The following is a 23,528-nucleotide window of genomic DNA, read 5'->3' as shown; positions in this document are numbered from 1 at the left end:
ATGTGGGGAGGTGTCATGCACATGGGGGAACTGAGCTTTCCATTGGTTCATGCATTGCAAGCAAATATATGAACCAAGGGAAAGCTTCGGGATCCTCCTTTCACCAGAAATTACTCCCCTACCGACCAAACCATTCCTCTCTTACTATCCACTCGGGATCCCACGGGCTTGGACCGTGGGTTACAAAGATCCTTGCTGCATGTCCTCTAGCCTGGCCGAGATCCTTGTCTGATATCCTCTTTTTTTTCTTTTTTCTTTTTTATTATTATTATTATTATTTCTTTCTTTTTTCTTCTTTTTGGGATTTTAAGCTTTCATGGTCCTTCTTAGCTTCATGAATTGGGCTTTCTTTTGTTAAGGCCCATGGTCTTTCCTTACTTTTCATGGAATGAGTTTTCTTGTGAAATTTTGGTCCTCAACAATCTTATTGTGGGCGCTTCTTCTGGTGTGCCGATCAAGAGAGGGGCAGTAGAGGCAATTGGTGCTGCAACTCTTGTGGGCAAGGGTAAGGAGAAAAAGATCAAGGAGGAAGCTTTCAAAAAAGCTAATATTGAAGGAAGCGTTGAGGGTACTGATGCTGGCCTTGAGACTAAGAAGAGGAAAACTGCTAAGTCTCGTAAGTAGCTAGTTGTCTCTAAGGAGCCTGAGAGAGTGGACCCCTCTACAGTTGGAAAGGAAGTCGGTCATCCTTTAATCCCAAAGATCAAAGTGAAGACTAAGATAAAGTCTTCTATCCTTCAGGTTCCTGTGAGTTCCTCAGCCCATGGTTCTTCGGGGTCCCTTGATATCACACTCTAGTCTCCCCTAGGACCCTCTGGCTTACCCGAAGTAGGCAAAAGACTGTTGAATGATATGTAGAGAGAGAGAGAGAGAGAGAGAGAGAGAGAGAGAGAGAGAGAGATGGGCAAGGCCTCTTTCCTTTTTTTTTTTTTACATCTCCCCTTCTTGGTTTATTGTTCTATTGTGTCTTCCTTCTTCTCTTTTGACTGATGAATGGTCATTCTCTCTTTTACAGTTTAAGCGCTAGTCAGACTGCAAAGGAACTAAAAGCCAATCCTTTGGTGATGATGTGGTAAGGTCTTTATTTACTTATCATTTTTTTGCCTTATTATTATTATTTTTTTTTGCTATTGTGTATATATTCTGTTTCTTCATGTTCTGCCACTTGCCCCTTCTTGCTCCTCTTTTTTTTGCAGGTTGAGGTGCCTCCTCCTGTGGCTAATGGTGCCTTGATAAAAGAAGTGGTGGCAGTTCAGCATCTTGCAGCCCTTCAGCCTCTTGTGCCTTGATAAAAGAAGTGGTGGCAGTTCTTCTCCTTTGGCGGCTCAAGATCTTGCAGCCCTTCATCCTCTGTTCCCTAGGATCCTAAACCCATGCAGACTTCTGGTCCAACTAAAACTGCAGCGCTTGACCCCACAACAAAGCTTGTGTTGGACAAAGAGTCCTTGGGAGGTGTGTCTTCTTCTACATAAGTAGGTAAGCATCATCCATCCTTTATTAATGCCCATTCTTATCTCCCTTATCCTTTCTTCTTAAGGGTTCTTGTTCCTTTTCCCCTTTGCTTCTTTTAGGTCAAACCAGTACCCAATCTGTTCCCGAAGCAGCTTCTTCCTTGGAGTCAAAGGGTTTTGAAGGTGTGTACTACTTACCCTCGTTACACTTCCCCCTTTTTGCTCACATCTTTTACTTTCTTTCTTTCCATACCTCTTTCTTGTCTTTTTTTTTAATAAATTTTTTCATATGGCGAAGCCCTCGGCATCCCTTCCTTCCTTTAGCAATTTCACCAAGGTTTCTTCACCCTTTTTTCAATGCGCTTTATTCCTTTTTATAGAGTCTTCTGAGAGGTCAAAGAGACAGGAGGAAGAGCCTCCCATGTTGGTTGAAGTGGTTGCCCAAGTTTAGAAGGAAGCCCTACCACAGGGGGCTAGTATTGGTTCTTTACCTTTCCTTTTTCCCTTCTATCTTTATTTCTTCCGTTCTCTCTCTCTCTCTCTCTCTCTCTCTCTCTCTCTTTACTCTGTCTGCTCTTGCAAGTGTTGTCATAGGTGCCAAGGGTCCTGAGCCTGCAGTTATTGAAGAAGTTGAGACTCTTGTCCCCAATGTCTAGGTTGTCGAAGTTCAGATAGGGATCCCGCAGACCATTTAAGGGGTTGGAAGTCCTCTAGCTCATGAAGGCGGAGACACAACAATGGAGGAAGCCCCTAAGATGGCTGTCTCAAATCCTGGCTTGGGGCTCTCTGCTTTTCGGGCCCGCTTTGATTCCCTGGAGTTCAACAGTCTTCCTGTGAGCCATTTTCATCATTTTAGACCTCCCTTCAGTAACTTCTTGAGCTTTTCTATGCTTGCTGAGGGTCTGCCACTCTTGGAGGGACTATTCAAAGCCTATGGGGACTTCACCAGTGGGTTTAGGGGAGGTGCATTCTTGGGCAACATCCTGATGGAACTCCTGTGTGCTATATGCTGATTTCTCTGAGGGACTCCTCTCTTGATTCCTTGTCCTAGGAGAGGCTTTTGGAATGGAAAGGAGTGGTGTAGGATCTCGTGGAGGCTAGGTTTAATCTATCTTTTTTGTTGTAGTACCTGCGGTCTCTAGCCCACATGCTGTTCTAGAGGAAAGCTTCTAGGGACCTTGATGCTGAGATTGCTACTGCTGAAGAGGCCTTAACTCGTGCCTACAAGGCATTGCAAGATCTGAAAGTTAAGAAGCAACTAGTTCTTTCTTCACCAATTGCTCCTGCAATTCCCCCGGGAGGCTCTTTGTTGATTGGTCTTATACCTTAATTCCTTTCTCTCTCTCTCTCTCTCTCTCTCTCTCTCTCTCTCTCTCTCTTTTAAGTGATTCCAAATGTATAAGTTTATTTTTCTCCTTTTCCTTTTGGAAAATTGAGGATGTATAAGTTTACTTTTATTTTGAAAACTCCTTTTGACTACTTTCTATGTGGATTTGCCCATAATGTGTATTCTGCTCTCTTTTTTCTTTTGTCTCTCTTTGTTGTTGTTGTTGTTTTTTTTTTTTTTTTTTTTTTTTAATTTTTTTTTTAACTGGGTCCTGGATCATGGTCCTTATGAGTTTTTGCAGTAGGTCCTAGACCAGGTACCCCAGTGATTGTTTTCTTATGCAGGTACTGAACTAGGTACATTGGATCTCTTTCTTTCCCCCTTTTTTTTTCCAAGTCTCAGGTCATGAACCGGGCAGATCTGTTTTGGGACAAGTAATGGGCTGGGTACCCCGGGCATTTATTCTTGACTGTGGTCCTAGACCATGCACTTGAACTAACTCTGGTGTGAGTCTTGGGTCATGCGCCAAGGTTTTACCTTTTTTATTTATTTTTTTTAGCGTTTGCCCAAGTACCCCACCAAAACTTGCCTACATTTGGGCCATGTAATACTATGCAATTGTACACTTTAGTTGCAGCTCCACCCCCTTTTTTTTAAAGAAAAAGAAGAATTCATTGAAATACAACATAGTTACCATACTAAGGAACATAGAAGGATTGACAAAGATAGTAAGGATCATAGAATGTCCTTCTACCACGGGCTCCTAAAAAACAAAACCAAATAAAGTTCATGGCAAAAGAAAAATACAAAGGGTGATGAAACACTTAGCAGGTTGGAGGGTGGCAAAAAAGGGTTATTGGTGTACCAAAGCCTCCCCTTTTTATGCGTAGTATTGCTTCAGCCATTTCCTGTTTATAGGGTCTATCAGGGTAGTCCCGTCTTCCTTCGTGAGGTAGTAATATCCGCTATTGTGGGCTTCCCTAATGATGTAGGGCCCCTACCATTTTGGAGCAAATTTGGAGGGTCTTGAGATATTCTTCCTCACATGCTCTATTGCTCTTAGCACCAGTTGCTCCTCTATAAAGGCTCTTGGGTGTACTGTCTGTCCATATGCCTTAGCCATCCTCTTATGGAACCTTTGACTTCTCCTTCTAGCCACTTCTCACTCTTCTTTCAGCCCCTTTAGATCTGCTAACCTTCCTTCATTATTTGTGTCATCAGTGCCTTCTTCGATTTCTTCAAGTACTACCCTTAGTGTGGGTATGACTAGCTTCACGGGGCTGATAGCCTCTATCCCATAAACTAGGGAGAATGGTGAAAAACCTGTGGCTTTCTTCAAGGAGCTCCAGCATACCTAGAGTACATCTATTAAATGGGCACTCTATTCCCCCCTATACTCATGCTTCACTTTTTTTGAGGATTTTTAGTACCACTCTGTTGATGGCTTTGGCTTGGCTATTTCCTTGTGGATAGTATGGCGTAGATCTACTGTGCTTGATGTGATACACCTCAGTTAGATTCTTCATATCCTTATTTATGAATGGTGTACCATTGTCACTAATCAGTCTACTAAGGATCCCAAAGCGTGTAATGATGTGTTCTCGAATGAAATTTGCCACGGCTGCTCCAGTGGCCTTCTTTAAAGGGATGGCCTCCATCCATTTTGTAAAATACTTGGTGGTTGTGAGGATCCATATATGGCCATTAGAGGGAGGATTTAGGGGTCCTATAACATCAAGCCCCCAAGTATGGAAAGGCTATGGTGTGGTCATATCTTGCAGAACATTTGGATGAGTATGGATTGCATCTCCAAGTACTTGGCATGCGTGGCACGTTTTAACCAGCTCCTCGAAGTCTTTCTTCATTGTAGGCCAGTAGAACCCCAACTGCAACAACTGCATGTAGAGCCTTCTCTTTCCCGGGTGACTTCCACAGTTACCGGAGTGGACTTCCCTGACTGCTTCTCTAGCTTCCTTAGGCCCTAGGCATCTTAGGGGATCCCCATTGTACCCTCTTTTGAACAAGATTACATTATGCAAGAAGTATCTAACAACGAGTTTCTTGAGCCGGTTGTCTAGTGTCTTGTTAGTTGGCAGGATCCCTTGAGTCAAGTATTCCATGAATGGGGTCCTCCAATCTTCTGTTACAAACACAACATAAATTTCTTCCTTGTCCAACGAAAGCTGACACTTTTGACATTCCCCCCATATAGTTGCAGCATCCTTATTCATATTTGGCCAATAGTACCCCATGCACTGCATTCTTCTGTATAGGTTGATTTTCTCTACGATTCCACAGACTTAGCTGTGCAATTCTCTTAATCTCAGCTTCCTTTATTTCTCATTGATACATCTAGACAGGATCCCTCCGGGCAGCCTCTTGTACAGCTCTCCTTCTATCAAGGTGTAATCTTTCAATTCTTTGATGCTTCCTTCATGTCCCAACTTTCCTATCTTCCTTTTTACTTCATCTCTCCAATCTTTCTGTTCTGATACTTTAGGGAACATCTTTTTGAGGATCTATATGACGGAACTTTCCTGCTTGCTTACCCTTATCAAAGTACTTTTTCCTTCAAATGGTATATGGGATCCCAGAGTGGCTAACGCGTCGGCGAACCTATTTTCACTCCTTTGGGCGTACTCCGCACTAAAGGTCTGGAATTTTTACTCCACCTTCTATGCCCAAGTTTCATAAGCTGCCAAGCTCTATTCTTTTAGTGTGAAGTCACCCTTTACTTCGGAGATTACAAGGTTGGAGTCTCCCAAAACCCTTATGTGTTTTACTCCTATGCTGAGTGCTATGGTCAATCTAGTCAGGTATGCCTCATACTCAGCAGCATTATTTGAAAAGGAAAACTTGAACTTGAAGGATAATGGCATGGTATCCCCATCCTCGCAACTTAGCACAATTCCTAAGCCATTTGAAGTTGTTATTGACCCATCTTCATGGTCCACTTCTTTCCTGGGAGCTTTGCCACTGCCCCTTCTCCTGGGAACTCCTCGCTTAGTGAACATTCTTCTTTCCCTGAGAACTGAGCCAGCAGATTTGCTATGGCTTGGCTTTTGACAACCTTGGGTCCTCAGACCGATGTCATATTGAGAAGGGAAACTCGAACTTGAAGGATAATGGCATGGTATCCTCATCCTCGCAACTTAGCACAATTCCTAAGCCATTTGAAGTTGTCATTGACCCATCTTCATGGTCCACTTCTTTCCTGGGAGCTTTGCCACTGCCACTTCTCCTGGGAACTCCTCGCTTAGTGAACATTCTTCTTTCCCTGGGAACTGAGCCAACAGATTTGCTATGGCTTGGCTTTTGACAACCTTGGGGGTCCTCAGACTGATGTCATATTGCGAGAGCAAGACCAGCCATTGTGCTATTCTTCCCGTTAGCTGAGGCTGGTGGAGAATTGCTTTTATAGGGTGAGACTTGGTCACTAGAAGGATTTGATGAGTACCGCTTTAGCCTTTGGGATGAGTAAATGACTACTAGACATGTTCTTTCTATCTTAGGGTTTCGGGTTTCTGTATCCTTTAGTGTCCTGCTCACATAATAAATGGGTTGCTCATTCCCTTTGCCATCTTCCTGTGCTAACAGGGCTATTATCGCCTGGGAATTTAATGCTAAATATAGCAATAGAGGTCGCCCACATACTAGTGCTTGCAGGGTTGGTAGATGATTCATGATCTGCTGGATCTTCTGAAAGGCTTCTTGCTGCTTAGTTCCCCAAGTGAATTCAGCTCCCTTTTTCAATAGTTTGGATAATCCACTTGTGACCGAAGCCAATCCAGGCACAAACCTCCTAATATAGGAGACCCTTCCCAAGAAACTTTTAACCTCTTTAACTGTTATGGGCCTTTTCATTGTTGCGATGGCCGTGGCCTTAGCTGGATCCACACTTATACCCTTTTGATGTACTAGGAACCCAAGAAATTTTCCAGCAGACACTCCAAAGGTACATTTCATGGGGTTCATGCGCAATCGGTACTTCTTACACCTTTTAAAAACTCGTTCAAGTACCTGGAAGTGTCCTGTTCTGGTCTTTGACTTTACTACGATGTCATCCACATAATCTTCCATTTCCCTATGCATTATGTCATGAAAGATGGCTGTCATGGTTCACTGGTACGTGGCACTTGCATTTTTAAGGCTAAAGGGCATTACAGTGTAATAAAAATTTCCAATTGGCGTCTTGAATGTTGTCTTCTCTGCGACTTTGGCAGCCATCTGAATTTGGTTATACCCATTATATCCATCCACAAATGAAAACATGGAGCTTCCTACAGCTGAATCTACAAGGAGGTCAATATTAGGCAGGGGGAACTCATCTTTTGGACATGCCTTGTTCAAATTGCGAAAATTCACACAACATCGGATTTGACCATTCTTTTTCTTCACGGGTACTATGTTGGAGAGCCATTTGGGATGCTGGATTGGCTTGATGAACCCAGTTGCTAGTAGCTTCTTGACTTCTTGAGTTATTTGAGTCTCTATGTTAGTGTGAAAGACCCTGGCTGGTTGAACTACTGGCTTGACTCTTAGGACTGCATTGAGGGAATGGACTACAGGCTTCGAGGATCCTAAAGCAGCCCCCAAGTTTATTTCTTCCAATTCTTCTTCGAGATGATTTGTGCTTCCTTTTATGGGTCCTCTAGGATTTCTTCTTGAGCCATCATACATTCTGGCGGTTCAAGACCCTCCTGCACAACACATTCAGGCCCCGCGTACCTTCATAAATGATATATCAACTACCTTCCAAACTCCCGTACTACTACGTATTCCCGGGATCCTGAGGAGCTAGTCTCCTTCTTTTGCCTCTTTCTGTCCAGGAGGTTCCTTAGGTCATGGGTACCCCCTCCTTCTTCTTCTTCTAAAACAGGTGCCCCCGAAGTTTCTGGTGTGGGACTCTCATCATCTGGTTCAACTTCGTCATAAAACATTGTTTCTACAAAGTTCACTTCCCCTTGGCTGAAAGGGTTTGGATTGGCAGGGATTCTTATGGGCCTCCCATTTAATCTTCCTTTAACATATTGATAGTACGTGGAGGGGATGAGGCGATGCTTATGGAGCCAAAGGCATCCTAACAAAACATGGTAAGAAACTTCTAAGTTAATCACATGGAATCTGGTTAGGGCTACTATTGGGCCTACCCTTAAGGCCAGTTGTATATACCCTTCAGTTGATTCTGCCACTCCTCTAAATCCTGTTATCTCCACAGGAGCCCCCAGGATCCTCCTGCCAATTAGACCCACAGCTTCCAGTGTAGGGCTATAAGGTTGAGTGATGCCCCTGTGTCCACCAGTGTTCTTTTGATTTGGACACCATTTATGGTAGCCATTAAATAAAGGGGTCTGCGATGGTCTGGATGTTCAACTTCCATGTGCTCATCTGTGAAGGTTATTGCATTAGTTATTTCCAAGTAAGCCTGACTAGCATAAGATTCCGCTGTGAAACATTCTACCCCTGAGTCTGCGGCTATACTCATGAGGGACTCTGTAGCGATCCTTCTTGCTTTTGGCCTAAACCCTAGCTGATTGAATAATGATCTAAACTTGAGGCTTTTTTGAAGGGTCTTGACCGTACTTGGATGGAAGGATCCTTTAGACTCCTTTGCTTTGGCTGGGTTCCCGTGGATCACCATAGTCACCACTCCTTTCCCTTTGTGATTGGGTAAATGGTTCCTTTGCACCTCAGGTTCTCGTTGAGTAAGCTCCAGGGTTCGAAAAGCCTATGGAGGGTCCAACAATCCTTAGTAGAGTGCTTGACATAATTATGAATCCTACAAAATAAGGGATTCTTTCTTTCTTCTTTAGTTGGTGGCCTGGATACGGTGAATGGCCTAACAAACCCGTCTCCAATCCATTTATCCAAGACATGATTCAATTCTTCTACAGTACACGGGATCATGGGTGGTTCCTTGGTCATTCTTCCTTCAGGTCTTTTCCTCTTTTCTTCTACTGAAGCTGTCATGGCCTAAGATACGAGTACTCTCTTGGTTTTCATGGTTAACGCTGTCCTCCTGATTCTCTGTAGTAAGTCAGCAAACTGGGTTATGCACAAATTTTTGAGATTAAGCCTGTAGTCGAAAAACATGTTGGATATGCAAGTTTCCACGAACTCATTTTCTTCGTGATCTCCATAACTGTCCAGAGAAACGTCTTCAAATCTTTTGATGAACTGGATAGGATCCTCTCCAGGCCTCTGCCTTACCATTTGAAGGCTTTGAAAGGTGACCTTGTCTTCACCTGGATAGTACTTTGTATAAAACCTCTCCATCATTTCATCCGAGGTCTTGATGGTCCCAGGTCTCAAGGTGGTTTACCATGTGTACACTCTATCCATTAGGGACTTAGCAAACTCTCTTAGACATAGCTCTTTGTCTCCTACGTAAAGACCCATGGTGTGAATAAACATACCCACGTGTTCCACAGCACTTCCGTTCCTTCCATCAAAAGGGTGGAAATTTGGGGGTTTGTATCCCTTGGGGTAAGGCCTGCCAAGGAGTTTTGGTGGGAATGAGGGATCTTGAGAAAATTGCTTGGGAATCCCCAAGAGCTTTTCCCTTTTTTGTTCCAAAAGGGCATTGACATCTACCAATGTGAGATACTGAGGATTAGCTCCCCCTCCTACTGTTGACCCTCCCTTTGGTTGGGCTCTCTCTTAGTTGACCACAGAGGGGCATTATCCTTGATTTCTTGGATCCTTCCTTCTTTGAGGAGGCGAATCTCCTGTTGCAAATCTTTCATCATTTCTGCCATCCGAGCCATGGGGTCTAGATCCTTCACCCCATGCCTTTGTCCTGAGCCGACCTCTTGCTCCACTAGAGGTACTTCATTCCTTTGCCTAGAAGCTACCTTCTCGTGGGCTCAGATGCCGCAGGTGGCGCATTGGCACCTTTGCTGTTCCTTGGTCTTGGAGCCATGCTCTGTGAAGGGACTGTTTCTTCCCTCACCTTTGCCCAGTCCCTAGTGGAGTCGCCTTAATGTGTGGGTTCTTTTTTTTAAAAGAAAGCAGCACACAAGCCCAAGTAAAAAAATGGGGATCCTGGGCTTGGTGTTTTATATTTTAAGGGATTAGACTTGGTTCACCGCAGCTAAATGAGGCTGATTTCGAACTAAGTGGTGCACTGGGCATGAATCCTACAACATATACATTGCTAACATACAAAGAATATATGTGTTGAATAGTAGAGAATAGCAAAGAACGAAATAATAAAAAAGAAGAGATAAAATAAGATGTTAGGGATCCTTTAAAACAAAGTAAAATGCTCCATTATTTTCTTAATTATGTAGTTCATAATGCTCATTAGGACATGTTACAAGGTCCAAATAAGTTCAAAAATTGCAGACTTAGATGGCTCTTTAGGCCTCTAAGACTTGCAAAATTTGAATCCCTTTGAATCCAGTGTGTGTTCTCTAGTGGCTGTTATGAGGATCCTAGACGGTATTTTCCATACTTTTCTTTCTTTTTGAACTCTCACAGGGCTTTTCTCAATGATTTCTTACTCCAATTCACTGTTGCTGAATGCCTTTCACTGTTGGCTGCCCTCCTTTTATAGTGTTATCCTAGAGTTTCTGGTGTACCACAGATTCCCTCTATTTGTCCCTCTGGGTACCAGAACTAATGTTGTGTTAGCAACATTGATAGCTGGTTCCTTCCTCATCTTTCATTATTTTCATCTTTTGAAGCTTTCCCTTCCAAAGACCCTAACTGACTTTCTCGTTCTGGGGGGGTCCTAAAGGGCTGATCTTTGGTCTTTCTTTTTTCCAAGGCTTCTAAACTCCACTTTTCAGACTTATCTTTTGGCTGCTTTCCCCTTTGTTATTTTTCCTAAGTGGGCTGATTCTTTCCTGCCAGGCTAAAAGATCCTTAGCAACCTTCCTTCATGGTTCTTCTTCCTAGGTTCCCCGAGGTACTGACCCTTGCTTATGAGTTGTTGGTTCCCCAAGCCTTCTGATCCATTTTTTGCATGATTAGGCGGCTAATAAGGACATATTTATTCTTGTTCTTTGTGCTTCTTGGCATACCCCATTGACCTGTCTTAATCCCATTCTAGCCTTGCTACATGTCCCGAGGATCCCGGGCCCTTGGGAATCCCCAAGTATCCTGGCCCAGTCCTTTTCCTGGGCTCCCATTGATTTTTTTTTTTTTACCTTTAAGGGCTAGGCTTCTTCCTGCACTTTTGTTTCATGAGTTTCGAAGCTCACCCATTCATGGATTTGAGTTCCCTCTTATGACCCTTGATGGGTATGGGCCACTCCTTTCTTTTCTTTATTGAAGGCCTAAATATTTTATTTGCCTAGATTTCAACCCTTTGTGTTATTTTGGGTCTTGGTGCAACATTGTGATTTTTTAGACCTCAATAAAGGCCTATGAGGCTTTTGTATTAAGAAAAGAAGGCTAAATCAGCCTGAAAAGAAGAATAAAGAAGGTGGAGGAACAAACTCTATCCACACAACATAGTTTGAGAGATTTCTAGCGTGCCAAGCTAGGTTATAGGCAACCTTTGTACGAGAGTAATGTAATTCATTAAAAAAACTATTAAAAGACGTAGCATCATCTATCAAAAAACCAAGAGGAGACAAGGACTGTGTAGCAGCAGATATAGCTTGAACAACCAACAGAGAGTCCCCTTCCAACACTGCATCGGTAATCCCAATCTTTGTAGCATATTCTAGTGCCCTGGTTGCTACCAGAATTTCAATTTCTGTTGCTTGACACAGACGTGGTAGCTGCTGAGAAAGCGATGCAATAGCTGAACCATGTGAGTCTCGAATAACAACACCAATGCCCGACTTATTCTCTGAATCGTAAGTGGCACCATCGTAGTTGATTTTATACAAATCAATAGGGGGAGGCTGCCAGGATACAAGAGAACATTGCTGTTGGGAACGTTATTGTGGTAAGTTCACACACGGCTGGGCTGCACGGTACTCATTGTACCTGATTGTTGAGACCTGAGCAATTTCCGAGAGCATGCAGTTGGGCTGATCGAGTCTGACTTGATTTCTCTGCGTCCAAACAGACCAGGCCATCATTGAGAAGAATTCCGGATTGTTGTGTTGTTGAATTATACAAGATAGAAGCTCGTCCAAGAATTGGTGATTTCGTTGAAAGCCCAACGAGGAAATTTTTTTTTTGGGTAGTTTGATTTTTATTTATGGCAATCTATTGAATATGTAACATTCCAAAAAAAAAAAAAAAAAAAAAAAAAAACTTTTTCACACTTTAAAGGGTGTGGCTTGTGTCCAGTGGAAGTTTCCACTGGACACGTTGGATGGTGGACACGTGTCCACTCTTGGACACGTGTCCGAATCCGAACGTGTCCAATGAAAATTTCCACTGGACATTTTCCACTAGACAGAAGCCTTACCCCACTTTAAAAGCAATAAATGTTTTTCACACATTAAGTGGATAACAATCCTCACCAGCAATGCATCACTCTTATCTATTTTGGGGTTTAGCAAATGCATAAACCTCATTGACAAATACATAAACCCAATTTAACATGAATGGAAAGTTTTGACATTTAAAAAAAATAGAAGCCAATGAGGCTAGTGATTATTCTATGGGATTCATTGTAACACAGGTTTTGTACTATACTCTTATATAATAAAAATGTAACCTTTAAAGGTTTCCTCCGTGGATATAGGCCGTAAGGTTGTAAGCCTTGTGTTCTTGTATTCCTATTTTATGTTCCTCACTTCCGCATATATTCAACCATATTCAACATGTAATATATCATAGCTAATATTTATCATGGTATCAGAGCTACCTTCCTTTGGAATAGTTTTTAGTCCTTACGATGTGTTTAAGAACAATCTCTGTTTTCTTGGCTGCGTTCATCTTCTTTGGCTTCCCACTATTGCCTTCAAAACTCTTCAGTATAGTCATGCCACCATTAGAAGTCGCATCAACATTACAAGACCATTATCTTTCTTAAACCACTGTCACAAAGCCAAAATTCATTCAAGTGATCTTCTCACTCTTATCAAATCTCAAGGTTTCATCGAGCTTCTATCTTGATTTTGAGAAAGAGTGTTAGAGATATATTAGCCCATTAACATAGACCCAAGCCTAATTCTATTTTGTGTGCAAGTCAAGTCTCTTACTTGTATTAAAAGTCTATTAGTTTAGAGTTTAGTCTACTATATATACTCATGTTATGGTTCATTGTAACACATGTTTTGAACTACACTTTTATATAATAAAGATGTAGCCCTTAAGGGTTTTTTACGTAGACATAGGCCGCAAGGCTGAACCACGTAAGCCTATGCTTTATCATAGCTAATATTTATCATTATCCAAGACATCACAAATCTCATTCCTCTAAACTACTTTCATCACCGAAATGAAAAAGCTTTATTCAGTGACCTTGCCAATTCCCTTGTTAGTAAACGTTCAAAACCACCCTCACCCATTCACCCCTTCAGCCTTCTACCTCTTCTTCCACTAAGCAGCTGTGTCTTTTTTCTTTAATAATCATTATTTGCTGGATTGCTTGAGGGCTTGGGAACCCTTGGATTGTTAGAGATCTCCTGGTTACTCTAACCATAAAGATGCACAATTCTTGGCGGTCGCTTGGCTCTCCTATTCCTAGCATCACCACTTTAAACTTCAAGAATTGTTTTAGATTTTGCGGGGTCTATTCTCCTGGTTTCTCTCCTCTATGTTGCTACGGAAAAGAATGAAGTTGCATTTGCTATTGCTGTTTATGTGATGGAATGTGTTGATATGTTGTTTGGCTTGAAGATCTGTCTGTTTTTCTACCTTATCAAACGATGTACTCTGCTTTTAAATCAATAAATATTTCTATCTTTTGATCCCCAAAAAAAAAAAAAAAAAATTCTACCGGTAGAAACAATAACAAAATGAGAGAGAGAGAGAGAGAGAGAGAGCCGAATAAAGGGAAGGGATGACAGACGATTGTGCATCTGTGTGAAGTTTACTAGCAATCCCACATGCTAGTATTAATCATTTAATAATTTTACCATCTGTTTTTGAACATTATACTCAATGTTAATTTTGGCTTCTCATTTTCTGCAAGCAGCACTATCATATACAGTTGGCTTTCCTGCTAACTATACTGTATAATATATACATTGCTATAAGATGGATTTTTCTTTTATATTTTGATCTAGGATCTAAGGATGCGTCTTGAATATTAGGTAAAGGTGGCACTATTGCACCAAGGATTAGAGCTTTCTGCGGTTACAACTATCTTCAGCCTGGCTTTATAAATCTGAATGTGGATATCCTTTTTGGTACACCCCACAAAGCAAATGTATCCGTACTCACGAGTGCTTCTGGAATTTTTCAGGCAAGATATATGTAGCTGCAGCAGTTACAGAACATGAATAACACGTGATTGATGCTGTGGTAAGTTGTTTTCCTCGTCTGATGTGGCAAGGGAGAAAGGAGGATCCTGGTGCATGGTTAAATGAAAACAATTAATCAAAATTTTAATTTTGAAAGGAATATATGTGAACTGCTTGCTAACTAAATACAAGGATCATATACATGGTGTAATATGCAAGATGCAAAGAAGTTCTAAAGGGCTTCTTGAGGCTTGCAAAAGAAACATTTCCTAGAACTTAATAATATAATTATGCTAAACTTTTTCTTTACAAGTTCTTGCAATTATAAGTTTTCCAAAGTGCAAAAAAAAAAAAAAAGTCTTTATAGGCTTTCAGTATGCCTATATAGGTAAGAAATGCCAGAAGTGTGACAAAAAGGGAATGCCAAAGAAAGGATATAGTAGACACATGCCTCAAGGCCAATGATGCAACTAAATTAACTTTAGAAGCAATCTATCATCCATAAGCCGTATTTGGGTTGTTGTAAGACCTACTCAACTACCATTCCCAAACGTACTGTTTTCTATTTATAATAAAATAATAATAATAAAGCGTAATTCCAACAAAAAATATATTCTGAACTACTTATCGGCTAGTTTTAATATTGGTAAGAATATGCTCAATTAGCTTTTATCCAATAGCAATTTTGGATAAATATTTTTTTCATAGAGTAAAAATTGATATTAGCTTTAACTCTCCACGATGATCGCTGAAGTAAATAGAAATAGTTTGCTTATCACTAACGAAGTCTTTGAATGCTCAAAGATTATTGTCCTTAAATCAAACTACTGATAAGGACAATATGTCAGAACATATAATGTTGGATGCAACTTCTGGGTTATTGTCCTCTCTATTTTGTTTATTTATACTTTTTCAACCCACCATGCCTGCCCCAAATGCAGGGGCAGGGGGTGGGCCCGGCATGGGTGCACGGGTGTTTGGGCATCAGTTGGCTGAATTTCACATGTGATGGTTGTCACAAGTCCATAGTCATTAGATGTGATTTGAACTTTAAAGCCACATTTTTCTATTTTGCAGAGGTCAATTGCTTTTTAAAAGACTTTTAAAAAGTAGTGCTAATGACAATAGAGTTTCTAAATTTAAAAGAGCAGCATGAATTTTTATGATAGAGCATTATATATTTTGTTGAAGATCTAGGACTCAAAGGTTTGTGAATTTGAAAACCATGAATGCTTGAAGTTTGTGCTTCATAAAAGTGATAGAAGTGCACCCCTCAAGATATGGTTAAAATTGTGAAAGTAAAAGTCAGTCCCCGCTGCTTAACCAGATGTAGTCAAAGCATTAAAAAATAGGACTAAAGTACATTTTTGACCCTTAAAGTTTCGGATTGCTTTCTTTGGCCTTTGATTTATTTTTCTATCTGGTCATTTAACTTTCAACATTTTCGTTTTTATGAAGGCCAAACAGAAAACTAAATCAAACATAAATGGCAAAGATGAAAATTTTGAAATGTAAAGAGCCAAAATGAAATCAATCCCAAACTTTAAAGGTTAAAAGTATACTTTAGTAAAACAGATACAGCACTAACCTGAAGGTTTCTTTGACGCTGGATGGCAGTGAATGCTCTAACCATGATGTAGATTGGCAAAAGAATCCCAATGGTCCTCAACATGAGTAACTGCAATACAAAGAAAACTACTTTAGATATTTATTATTCACCATTACTAATTGCATCTTTTCTCATAAAACTAAAGAGTCTTAACCAGCTATACCGTGAACAATGTTAATGAGTATTCTCCAGCTCCACTGATTATGATTGGCAGACTATGACGTAAAACCAGAAGAACCAAAAACTGCAAATAAAAGATAAAACCAACCTGGTTATTAAGAATGGAAAGATCTTTGTCAGCCTAAAACTATCATAATAATACAAGAAAAACAACAACCAAGCCTTGGTCCCAAAACTTTGATTGGTATAATGGAAAGTAAAATTCATAGTGTGTGTATATATATAATTCTTCTTTTTGAGAAGAAGTTTTGTAACATATTAAAAGTATCAAACATGACCAATTATTGGAATTTACTTGAAAGAGAATTATTTAACATCAATAAATTAATATAATATGAAACTGAAAGTCAGAAGACTATAACTTGTCTGTACAAGGTTACAAAGCTTGATCAATAAGCCTGTGGATAAATCATACCAACAAAGCATCTGTTTATTTAGCAGCTGAGGTTGACTATCCAAAAGAGTAATCTGTTTAATCACCTCAGTTTAAAGTGGCTAGTGACTATAAACCATCCTTCATGTGACAGAGTTCATCTTGTACTTTATCCATAATTTTGTTATGGTTATTAAAGTTGTTCAAGTTCAATGTTGTTGGTATCATATATTTCACAATTCTCCAGTTGCTTTGATACAAGATATTTGCTGGAAAAACTTTTTTCCAGGAACATTCTACACACAAAATAATATGTACCCCAATGTGTTCCAATGAGAAATAACAAATGGAAGGATGTGGATGTCTAATTTTTGTTGGAACAAAGAGAACCGACCATAGATCTGAAGTCTTTCCAATGTTTTATCACTACACGAATAACAAAAAAACAACCAGCTAACTTTTAAACCACACCTGCACGAGAGAGAGAGAGAGAGAGAGAGAGAGAGAGAGAGATTACAATTATAGCAACTAAACGGCAGCATATTAGGCTCCTTGAAGTGGGAGCTGAATACTCATCAAAGTCATTGTCCAGAAATTCACGATCAGTAGCAACCATAGCTATAAATTGAGGGTTGTTCAGGTCCCTTCTGGAAATCTCCCAATTTCCCCTGAGATAAGTACCACAAAAGATTATATTATTATTATTATGGTAAAAGCAAAAAATCCAAGTTATGTTACCCAACACAAAATTGAGAATATCAGCTAAAAAATATGTTCATACAGGTGAAAGATACCTGAAGTTGATTGGACTACCAGCATAGTGAAACAGAGGAGGTGCTGTATAACCCGGCTTAAATTGCTGCAGAATCGGACAAGTTCAAGCAAGAAAAAAGTAGTGACCATTCCCTCTAACTTAATCAGTCACATAAAAAGGGTTCACATAATTTCAATCAGAAACAAGCTTATAAAAAAAAAAAAAGGCAAACCTGGTGGCAGATCTCACAGGTAGTGTCTCCCTTCTCATTGCACCATCTTTGTACACATTTACGGTGAGCATACTACAAAATTATGAAAAATTAGCAGGAAACTAGTCATTCATTTGAAACCACCTTAAATTAGCAGGAACACTTAAATGCCAGAAAAGAAGGGAGAATAAAGACCATCTAGCGACACTAGTGGTCAGCATCTCCCTCAAACACCAAAATAACCTCATCTGACTATTCACAGCATCATCCAGGATAATCATCCATTATTATATGCCAAAATTCAAGGATTAATAGTGTACCAATGCTCGCACCAAGGCATAGTTAGCTCAAAGATTATTACAAGAAATCCTTTTCTAGAGTATGGCATCCCAATCAACTCTTTAGTGAGTTTGGTTGCTTGATGATCAATTAAATACCAAATCACCAAAGATAATTTCATGCATGGTGTAACCCAATTGAAAAGAATTCGTCTTGATATTTACAATTGTTCAGCCAGACAATTCACCAACAACCATGGAACCGGCTTACTACCACATTTTATTGAAGATGAAGGTTCATTAATAGGAAAAGCAGTCACATTTGATTCATGGGAGAAGTTAAGAAGTGGGCAGAACTCCTTGTAAGAAATCACCACAAACATATCCCATGATATAGTGAAACCAAAAGAGAAAAATGCATGATATGGTTTCTCTTTTGGAGGTAGCTGCCACATTTTCCAGAAGTAAATACACACAAATTGGTATAATTAAAGTCCAATTTAATTTCTTAAATGTTAATATATCGTAACATGTGTTAGTAAGTCAGACACTTAAGAACATAATAATAGAAATCTTTAGTCAAAATCGTAACCTTAGATTAGACTTAAAACTTTTTTTTTTGGTTTGAGTATCATCTACAATCATCCTATGGCAAATGATGCAGCATAAAAGAAATTCCAGCCAAGTTTCTCATTGGTGCCATATGTTTCTATTTTTGGTCTGGCTTCCAGTTTCTCTAAGAGACTTCTGCCTAGAACATCACCTAAATCTTCAAACTAATAGGGAAAAAACCTAATAATTATGCCATACACTTGGAAGGTCTGAAACAGGGTTAGCAACCCATTTCATGAAGCACGTAATCAAATATGATCCTAATTCCTCATGAATGCAGAGTGCATAATTTGGAGGTTAATATTAGGAGTTAACTACAAAATAAATTCCAAAATGTATTTAACAGTTGGAAATCAATGTATAAATAAGCATTTTTGAAAAAAAAAAAAATCACTATCTGGCCTGGTATGCTCGGAACGTGAAGCAATGGTCTGCTCAGGCTTTGGCTCATTTATTTAATATTGCATGGGGGATTTGGTCCAATAGGAATGAAATTTGGACAGGTGGGACTCGTAAATCGGCCTCAGCTATTGCTAGCTGGACTATGGACTATTTGGCGGAGTTTCAATTGGCGAATCATAGAATTCAGGCGAAGAATCCAGAAGTTGAAGTTGGCTGGGCTCTTCCTCACCCTCCATGGCTCAAAGCCTCAAAATTAACGTTGATGGTGCTGTATTTGAAAGGCAGTGGGCTGTGGGAATTGGGGTCGTCATTAGGGACCATCTCGGATTGGTTCGTGCTGCGTTGAGTATGAAGATCCACGCTCTGTTGGGACCTCTTGAGATTGAAGCCAAGGCGATGGAGGAGGGAATGAGGTTTGCTTGGGATCGGGGTATTAGTACTGCAATCTTTGAAGGAGACTCCATGGTGGTCTATCATTCCCTCACGGGCTCAGTCACCCCACCTTCTAGTATCTGCAACTTGATTTCAGGGTCCTTACTACAAGCAACAAGGTTTAGCAAGTGCATGTTTTCTGTTGTGCCACAAAGTGGTAACAAAGTAGCCCATAGGTTAGCCCAACATGCTAAGAACTTATCAGGCTCTTGTACTTGGATAGGAGATATTCCTCCTTCCCTAGAGCAGTTAGTGTCTCATGATGTACTGTTTTCTTCTTCTTCTTAATAAATTGAAGTCGTTCGCATCAATATAAAAAAGCATTTTTGTCATCATGCACAACATATTTAGCTTTTTGCTGAAAGTGAGCTAAAGTATACTTTTACTTTGAAAAAAATGAGAAAAAGTAATAAAAGTGAAGTTTTAAAAAACTGAACATAAAAGCTAAAAAGCAAAAAACTAGCTAATAAGATAGTCACAAACATAAGTACAAATAAGACTAATTAGGTTTTAATTATCTGGGAATTTTTAAAAATGACCAGAGGTATTATAAAGATCTTTATAAATGCAACCAATATAATTCCCAATGGCCCATTCTCAAATTTCCAATTAAAGGAGTAATTGCCAAATTAAGCTACTAATTGACCTTCAAGCTACCACAGCAAGAACAGGGTGTCTCCATGTTTGACTCTTCATCCTCATCATGGCAAATCTTACACTCTACCAATTTACTTGGAGATAAACTGGTATTGAAATCAATCCTGTGGGAAGAACTCAAATAATCTTTGCTTGCTGAGGGCATGGCTTGCTGCAACAGTTTTTCTCTCTCAATAGCAGCTTCAAGAGTAGATTCAGTGAGTAACCGATCCACCAATAATACAAAGTGATCCCCCATCCTTCAAATCACCAAAAAAAATTATTAAAAAGAAATATAAGTTAAAATCCCAATCAACCATGGGTTCAGTCTCATTATCCTTCACCAAAGTCTAAGAAATTTAGTTCCATCAATTGCACTGCATAACATTATAGAAATAATTACAAAAACCAGAGAAACAATTATGAAAATACCTCTATTGCAGTCAAATCATGATAGGAATCTGCAATAAATAAAACCCTTATTGTCAAATGGAAAGAAAAAAAAAGGATTCAACTGAGGGGAAAAAAATACCCAAAAAAGGCAAACTAGTAAACCGGATGATATTCCTCTAGGTGCTGAAAGAAATGTAGGAGAATATAAGGAAAAAAAAAAATCATAAATCCTACATTTTCCATTATTTTGCACGCAACAGGTTTAATAAATGATTTCTCCTCTGTTTTAGAACTGAAACAACTAGAAACATACGGATTCTAAAGATTTTCTTTATATTTCCTGTATTTTTCAGCAACCAAAAGATAGACAAAAAAATGAATTACCAAATAATACGAAAAAAATATACAAGCATATATCAGAACATTTAGAACCCAACTAGCACTGGCAGAAAATACTAACACATGTGAGTAGAACGCATATAGTACGGAAAGAGTAATTAAAACTTAGAAGAAACCCAATAAAGGAGCCATGGTCACCAGTCAAAAGAGTACTACCAAAGCTGCATCAAAGTAAATAATGGACCATTAAGCACAAAAGAAAAATAGGAATTTAAAGTTTAAAAACAACAAAACAGAGGGAAAACAATGATTTAAGAAGTGGAGGTGCCTTTAATCTAAAATGGGAAGCTCTAGTAGATAGCACTTGAAAGCCAAAAAAAATATTAAAAAAAAAAAAATCCAGGAAGCAAAAAGCTACAATTTTTTTTTTTTTTGGAGTAAGAGACAAAGATTTGAGAAAAAAAGAGAGAGACGAAAGTGAGAGCACACCCAAATTAGAAATGCAACTTCTGAGAAGTTACACAGACTATGGACCACGATGAAATTGTGTAAAACCAGAAAGACCATAAAAACTGAAAGCAACCCAGAGAGAGAGAGTGTGTTTGTGTGTGTGTGTGTGTGTGTGTGTGTATATATCTCTATTCCAAAAAAAGGAGAGGACCAAGGTGGCAGCAAAACCCAGATCAGACACAAAACCCCAAGAATTTCAAAATGCAGAGAGAGAGAGAGAGAGAGAGAGAGAGAGAGAGAGAGGGAGTAGTTGTAAAAGGTGTCATCTAGAATGAACAAAAGAAGAAGCATTAAACAACAATAAGTATATGACAGCCATGTGAGAGAGATTACATGAAAGAGAAAGAGAAAAAAGAGAGAGGCTTACAAGAATGGAAATAGGATCTTCTGCAAGAGAAGAAAGCAGCAATCTTTTCCTTGCTTCCCTTCTTCTATTTGCTGAAACGAAGCAAGAGATAGAGTGTCCTAGTTTATAACATCAACAACAACAACAATCACAAACAATGAAACCAACCCACCAAAGTAAACCCGAATACTTATAATAATAATAATAATAATAATATTAGTATTACTACTTCTCAAAACAAAAAACAAACACTTCTAAAGATTAACAACAACAACACAACTTTACTTTTTTTTTCCCTCTTTCTCTTTCTCTTAGCACGGCTCTGTGTGTGAGAGAGAAAGAAAGAGAGAGAGAGAGAGAGAGAGAGGTTCACTATTAACGGCCAAAAGGCCAAGACCATTACCACCACGACCGCCACGATTACTCTCACTTTTACCACTTTTCCCGCTCCCAATTTATCGTATTATATCGCGATACTTTGATTTTATATGATGAGTTGGAGGGGTTTGCATGTGTCAGGTTGAGAGAATTTTTTGACCCAACTCATCATGGTGGGTCAAAAAAATTTGATCCAACCCAACCCATCACATGTGTTCAACCCAACCCACGTGGGTCGGGTTAAACTCATGAGTTGGACATTTTTTTTTATTATTATTATTAAATTGAACCCATATTTTTTTTATTAATTATATAAAATATTTAAATATATATTAAAGAAAGTAATATGGTTTTATATTATATATGTTTGTAGGAATTGATGAAGTGCTCTACAGCTGGGTTTTAACTTTAAAAAAGTTTATTAAATATATAATATATTTTAAATATATATTAAAATATGGGTGGGTCGGGTCGGGTCGGGTTTGTAATTTTATGACCCAAACCCAACCCGACCCGCTACAAAATTTTTTTTTTATAACCCAACCCAACCCACCAAGCCCTAAAAACCGACCCAACTCGGCGGGATGGGTCGGGTTTGGCGGGTTGGTGGGTTTTCTGCACACCCCTAATGAGTTGTATGTTTTGCCTTTTTGGATGATTATTTGGTAATTGAGAAATGGGCGAGGTTTGGACCAATCTTTAGTTGCATTGCACACGTTGAGATTATAATATGTGTTTATTTTTTAACACATGTCACTGTCTTAATAGGTTCACATTTTCAAAAAAAAAGAAAAAGGTCCAATGCACGACATACACTAGACCTAAGCCTCATCCTTGAGAAATGATATGTTCATAACATTTTTATAACAAATCTTAAATAACATGTTGTTATTGATTGTTATTGTTGAGACAAAACAGTAATCTTAGTATTATATTCAAATTTGAACTAATATCAACTAACCACCTTTGATTTGTTGTAGAAATATTGTAAAAATGTTGTGGACGTAGCATCTTTTTTATTATCGAGTAAAACTCAAATACAATACTTTACAATCTTCAATAAAATTTAAAAACTTGAATATTTTCACTTTTAAATTTAATTATTTTTAAAAAATATAATTATTCTTATTTTTATTAGCCATTTTTTAATTTTATAGTTTTTGAAAAAGATAAAATTAATCTTATCTTTTATGTCAATATAAGGTTTTACGTCTTTCTTCTTTGTTTGACTTAATTGGCTGTATTAGGTTTTACTCCTTTTTTGTTTTTGTTTTTGTTTTTGTTTCACAGTCAGCATTTGAGTGGGGTCTTGCAAAGCAGAAATGGTTGTGGTTTTTTTTTGTTTTTGTTTTGGGGGGGCGGGGGGGGGGGGGTATGGATATGGATGTGGGGTTTTGAAATCTCAATGTACTATATCTGAGTGCATGAGATGTATGCCCACATTCATATTTGCTTTGGAAGGACTTTCCATTGCAGCAAATATTTGGGAATATTACTGCATAGCTATTAGTAAAAACCTTAAAACCAAGGCTTTTATGATTTCACTATTGTACTGCAAGAAGTGTAGATCTTGGCAGCATAATTTTCTTTTTCTTTTTTTTGGTAAACAGGCTATTCATTTATACAAACTAAAGAACTACATCAAGTCCAAGGCAAAGCCTCTTAGAGTGCATGCCAATGAGGTCTTCCTCAAAAAAACACTCATAATGTCCACAAGCAGACAGTTAAAAGAGATAAAATCAAAGTCCTGATCAGTACCCATCCTACCAAGCATATCTGCACAACGGTTAGCTTGGTGATAGCAATGCCTAAACTAAATTCGGCGAAATTGGGACACCAGCTACTTGCAATCCTCCAATATAAGAGAGACTACATTATTCTCATAATTTAAGTAGTGAAAGACATCCACAAAAGCTTTTGCATCAAGTTCTACAATAAGAGAGGAGATATTTAAATTGCAGCATAATATTAACCCATCT

The 23,528-nt window shown here is 39.1% G+C and overlaps 4 protein-coding genes across 9 annotated transcripts; all 4 read right to left on the bottom strand.

The window, feature by feature from the left end:
* Positions 1-3,940: 3,940 nt before the first annotated feature.
* On the bottom strand, positions 3,941-4,436 carry LOC142628116 (uncharacterized). The gene is made up of 2 exons (XM_075802116.1): positions 4,209-4,436; positions 3,941-4,111 (listed from the first exon to the last, which is right to left on the bottom strand). The coding sequence occupies exons 1-2, from the start codon at positions 4,434-4,436 to the stop codon at positions 3,941-3,943; spliced, it is 399 nt and encodes a 132-aa protein (XP_075658231.1).
* A 99-nt stretch (positions 4,437-4,535) lies between these two features.
* Positions 4,536-5,009, bottom strand: LOC142628109 (uncharacterized). The gene has a single exon (XM_075802104.1). The coding sequence runs from the start codon at positions 5,007-5,009 to the stop codon at positions 4,536-4,538; it is 474 nt and encodes a 157-aa protein (XP_075658219.1).
* Positions 5,010-11,183: 6,174 nt separating this feature from the next.
* LOC142628098 (uncharacterized) lies at positions 11,184-11,813 on the bottom strand. Its single transcript, XM_075802077.1, has 2 exons — positions 11,736-11,813; positions 11,184-11,636 (listed from the first exon to the last, which is right to left on the bottom strand). The coding sequence occupies exons 1-2, from the start codon at positions 11,811-11,813 to the stop codon at positions 11,184-11,186; spliced, it is 531 nt and encodes a 176-aa protein (XP_075658192.1).
* A 1,900-nt stretch (positions 11,814-13,713) lies between these two features.
* Positions 13,714-21,568, bottom strand: LOC142643622 (uncharacterized). 6 transcript variants are annotated; one of them, XM_075818325.1, is made up of 10 exons: positions 21,457-21,568; positions 21,193-21,290; positions 20,016-20,044; positions 19,594-19,843; positions 17,245-17,316; positions 17,053-17,117; positions 16,776-16,926; positions 15,869-15,949; positions 15,685-15,774; positions 13,714-14,203 (listed from the first exon to the last, which is right to left on the bottom strand). In XM_075818325.1, exons 4-10 carry the CDS (start codon positions 19,840-19,842, stop codon positions 14,123-14,125), a joined length of 789 nt encoding a protein of 262 aa, XP_075674440.1. In that variant the 5' UTR covers position 19,843; positions 20,016-20,044; positions 21,193-21,290; positions 21,457-21,568; the 3' UTR covers positions 13,714-14,122. The 6 variants fall into 6 exon arrangements, with proteins under 6 accessions (XP_075674440.1, XP_075674449.1, XP_075674461.1 ...); XM_075818334.1 differs by having other exon boundaries at positions 21,193-21,263; positions 21,457-21,558; XM_075818346.1 differs by lacking the exon at positions 21,457-21,568 and adding an exon at positions 20,437-20,536 and having other exon boundaries at positions 21,193-21,398.
* Between the last annotated feature and the right edge of the window lie 1,960 nt (positions 21,569-23,528).

Source organism: Castanea sativa, chromosome 1, assembly GCF_040712315.1.
Source record: "Castanea sativa cultivar Marrone di Chiusa Pesio chromosome 1, ASM4071231v1".
Classification (NCBI taxonomy): Eukaryota; Viridiplantae; Streptophyta; class Magnoliopsida; order Fagales; family Fagaceae; genus Castanea; species Castanea sativa.
This window is presented reverse-complemented; position numbering and strand designations above follow the sequence as displayed.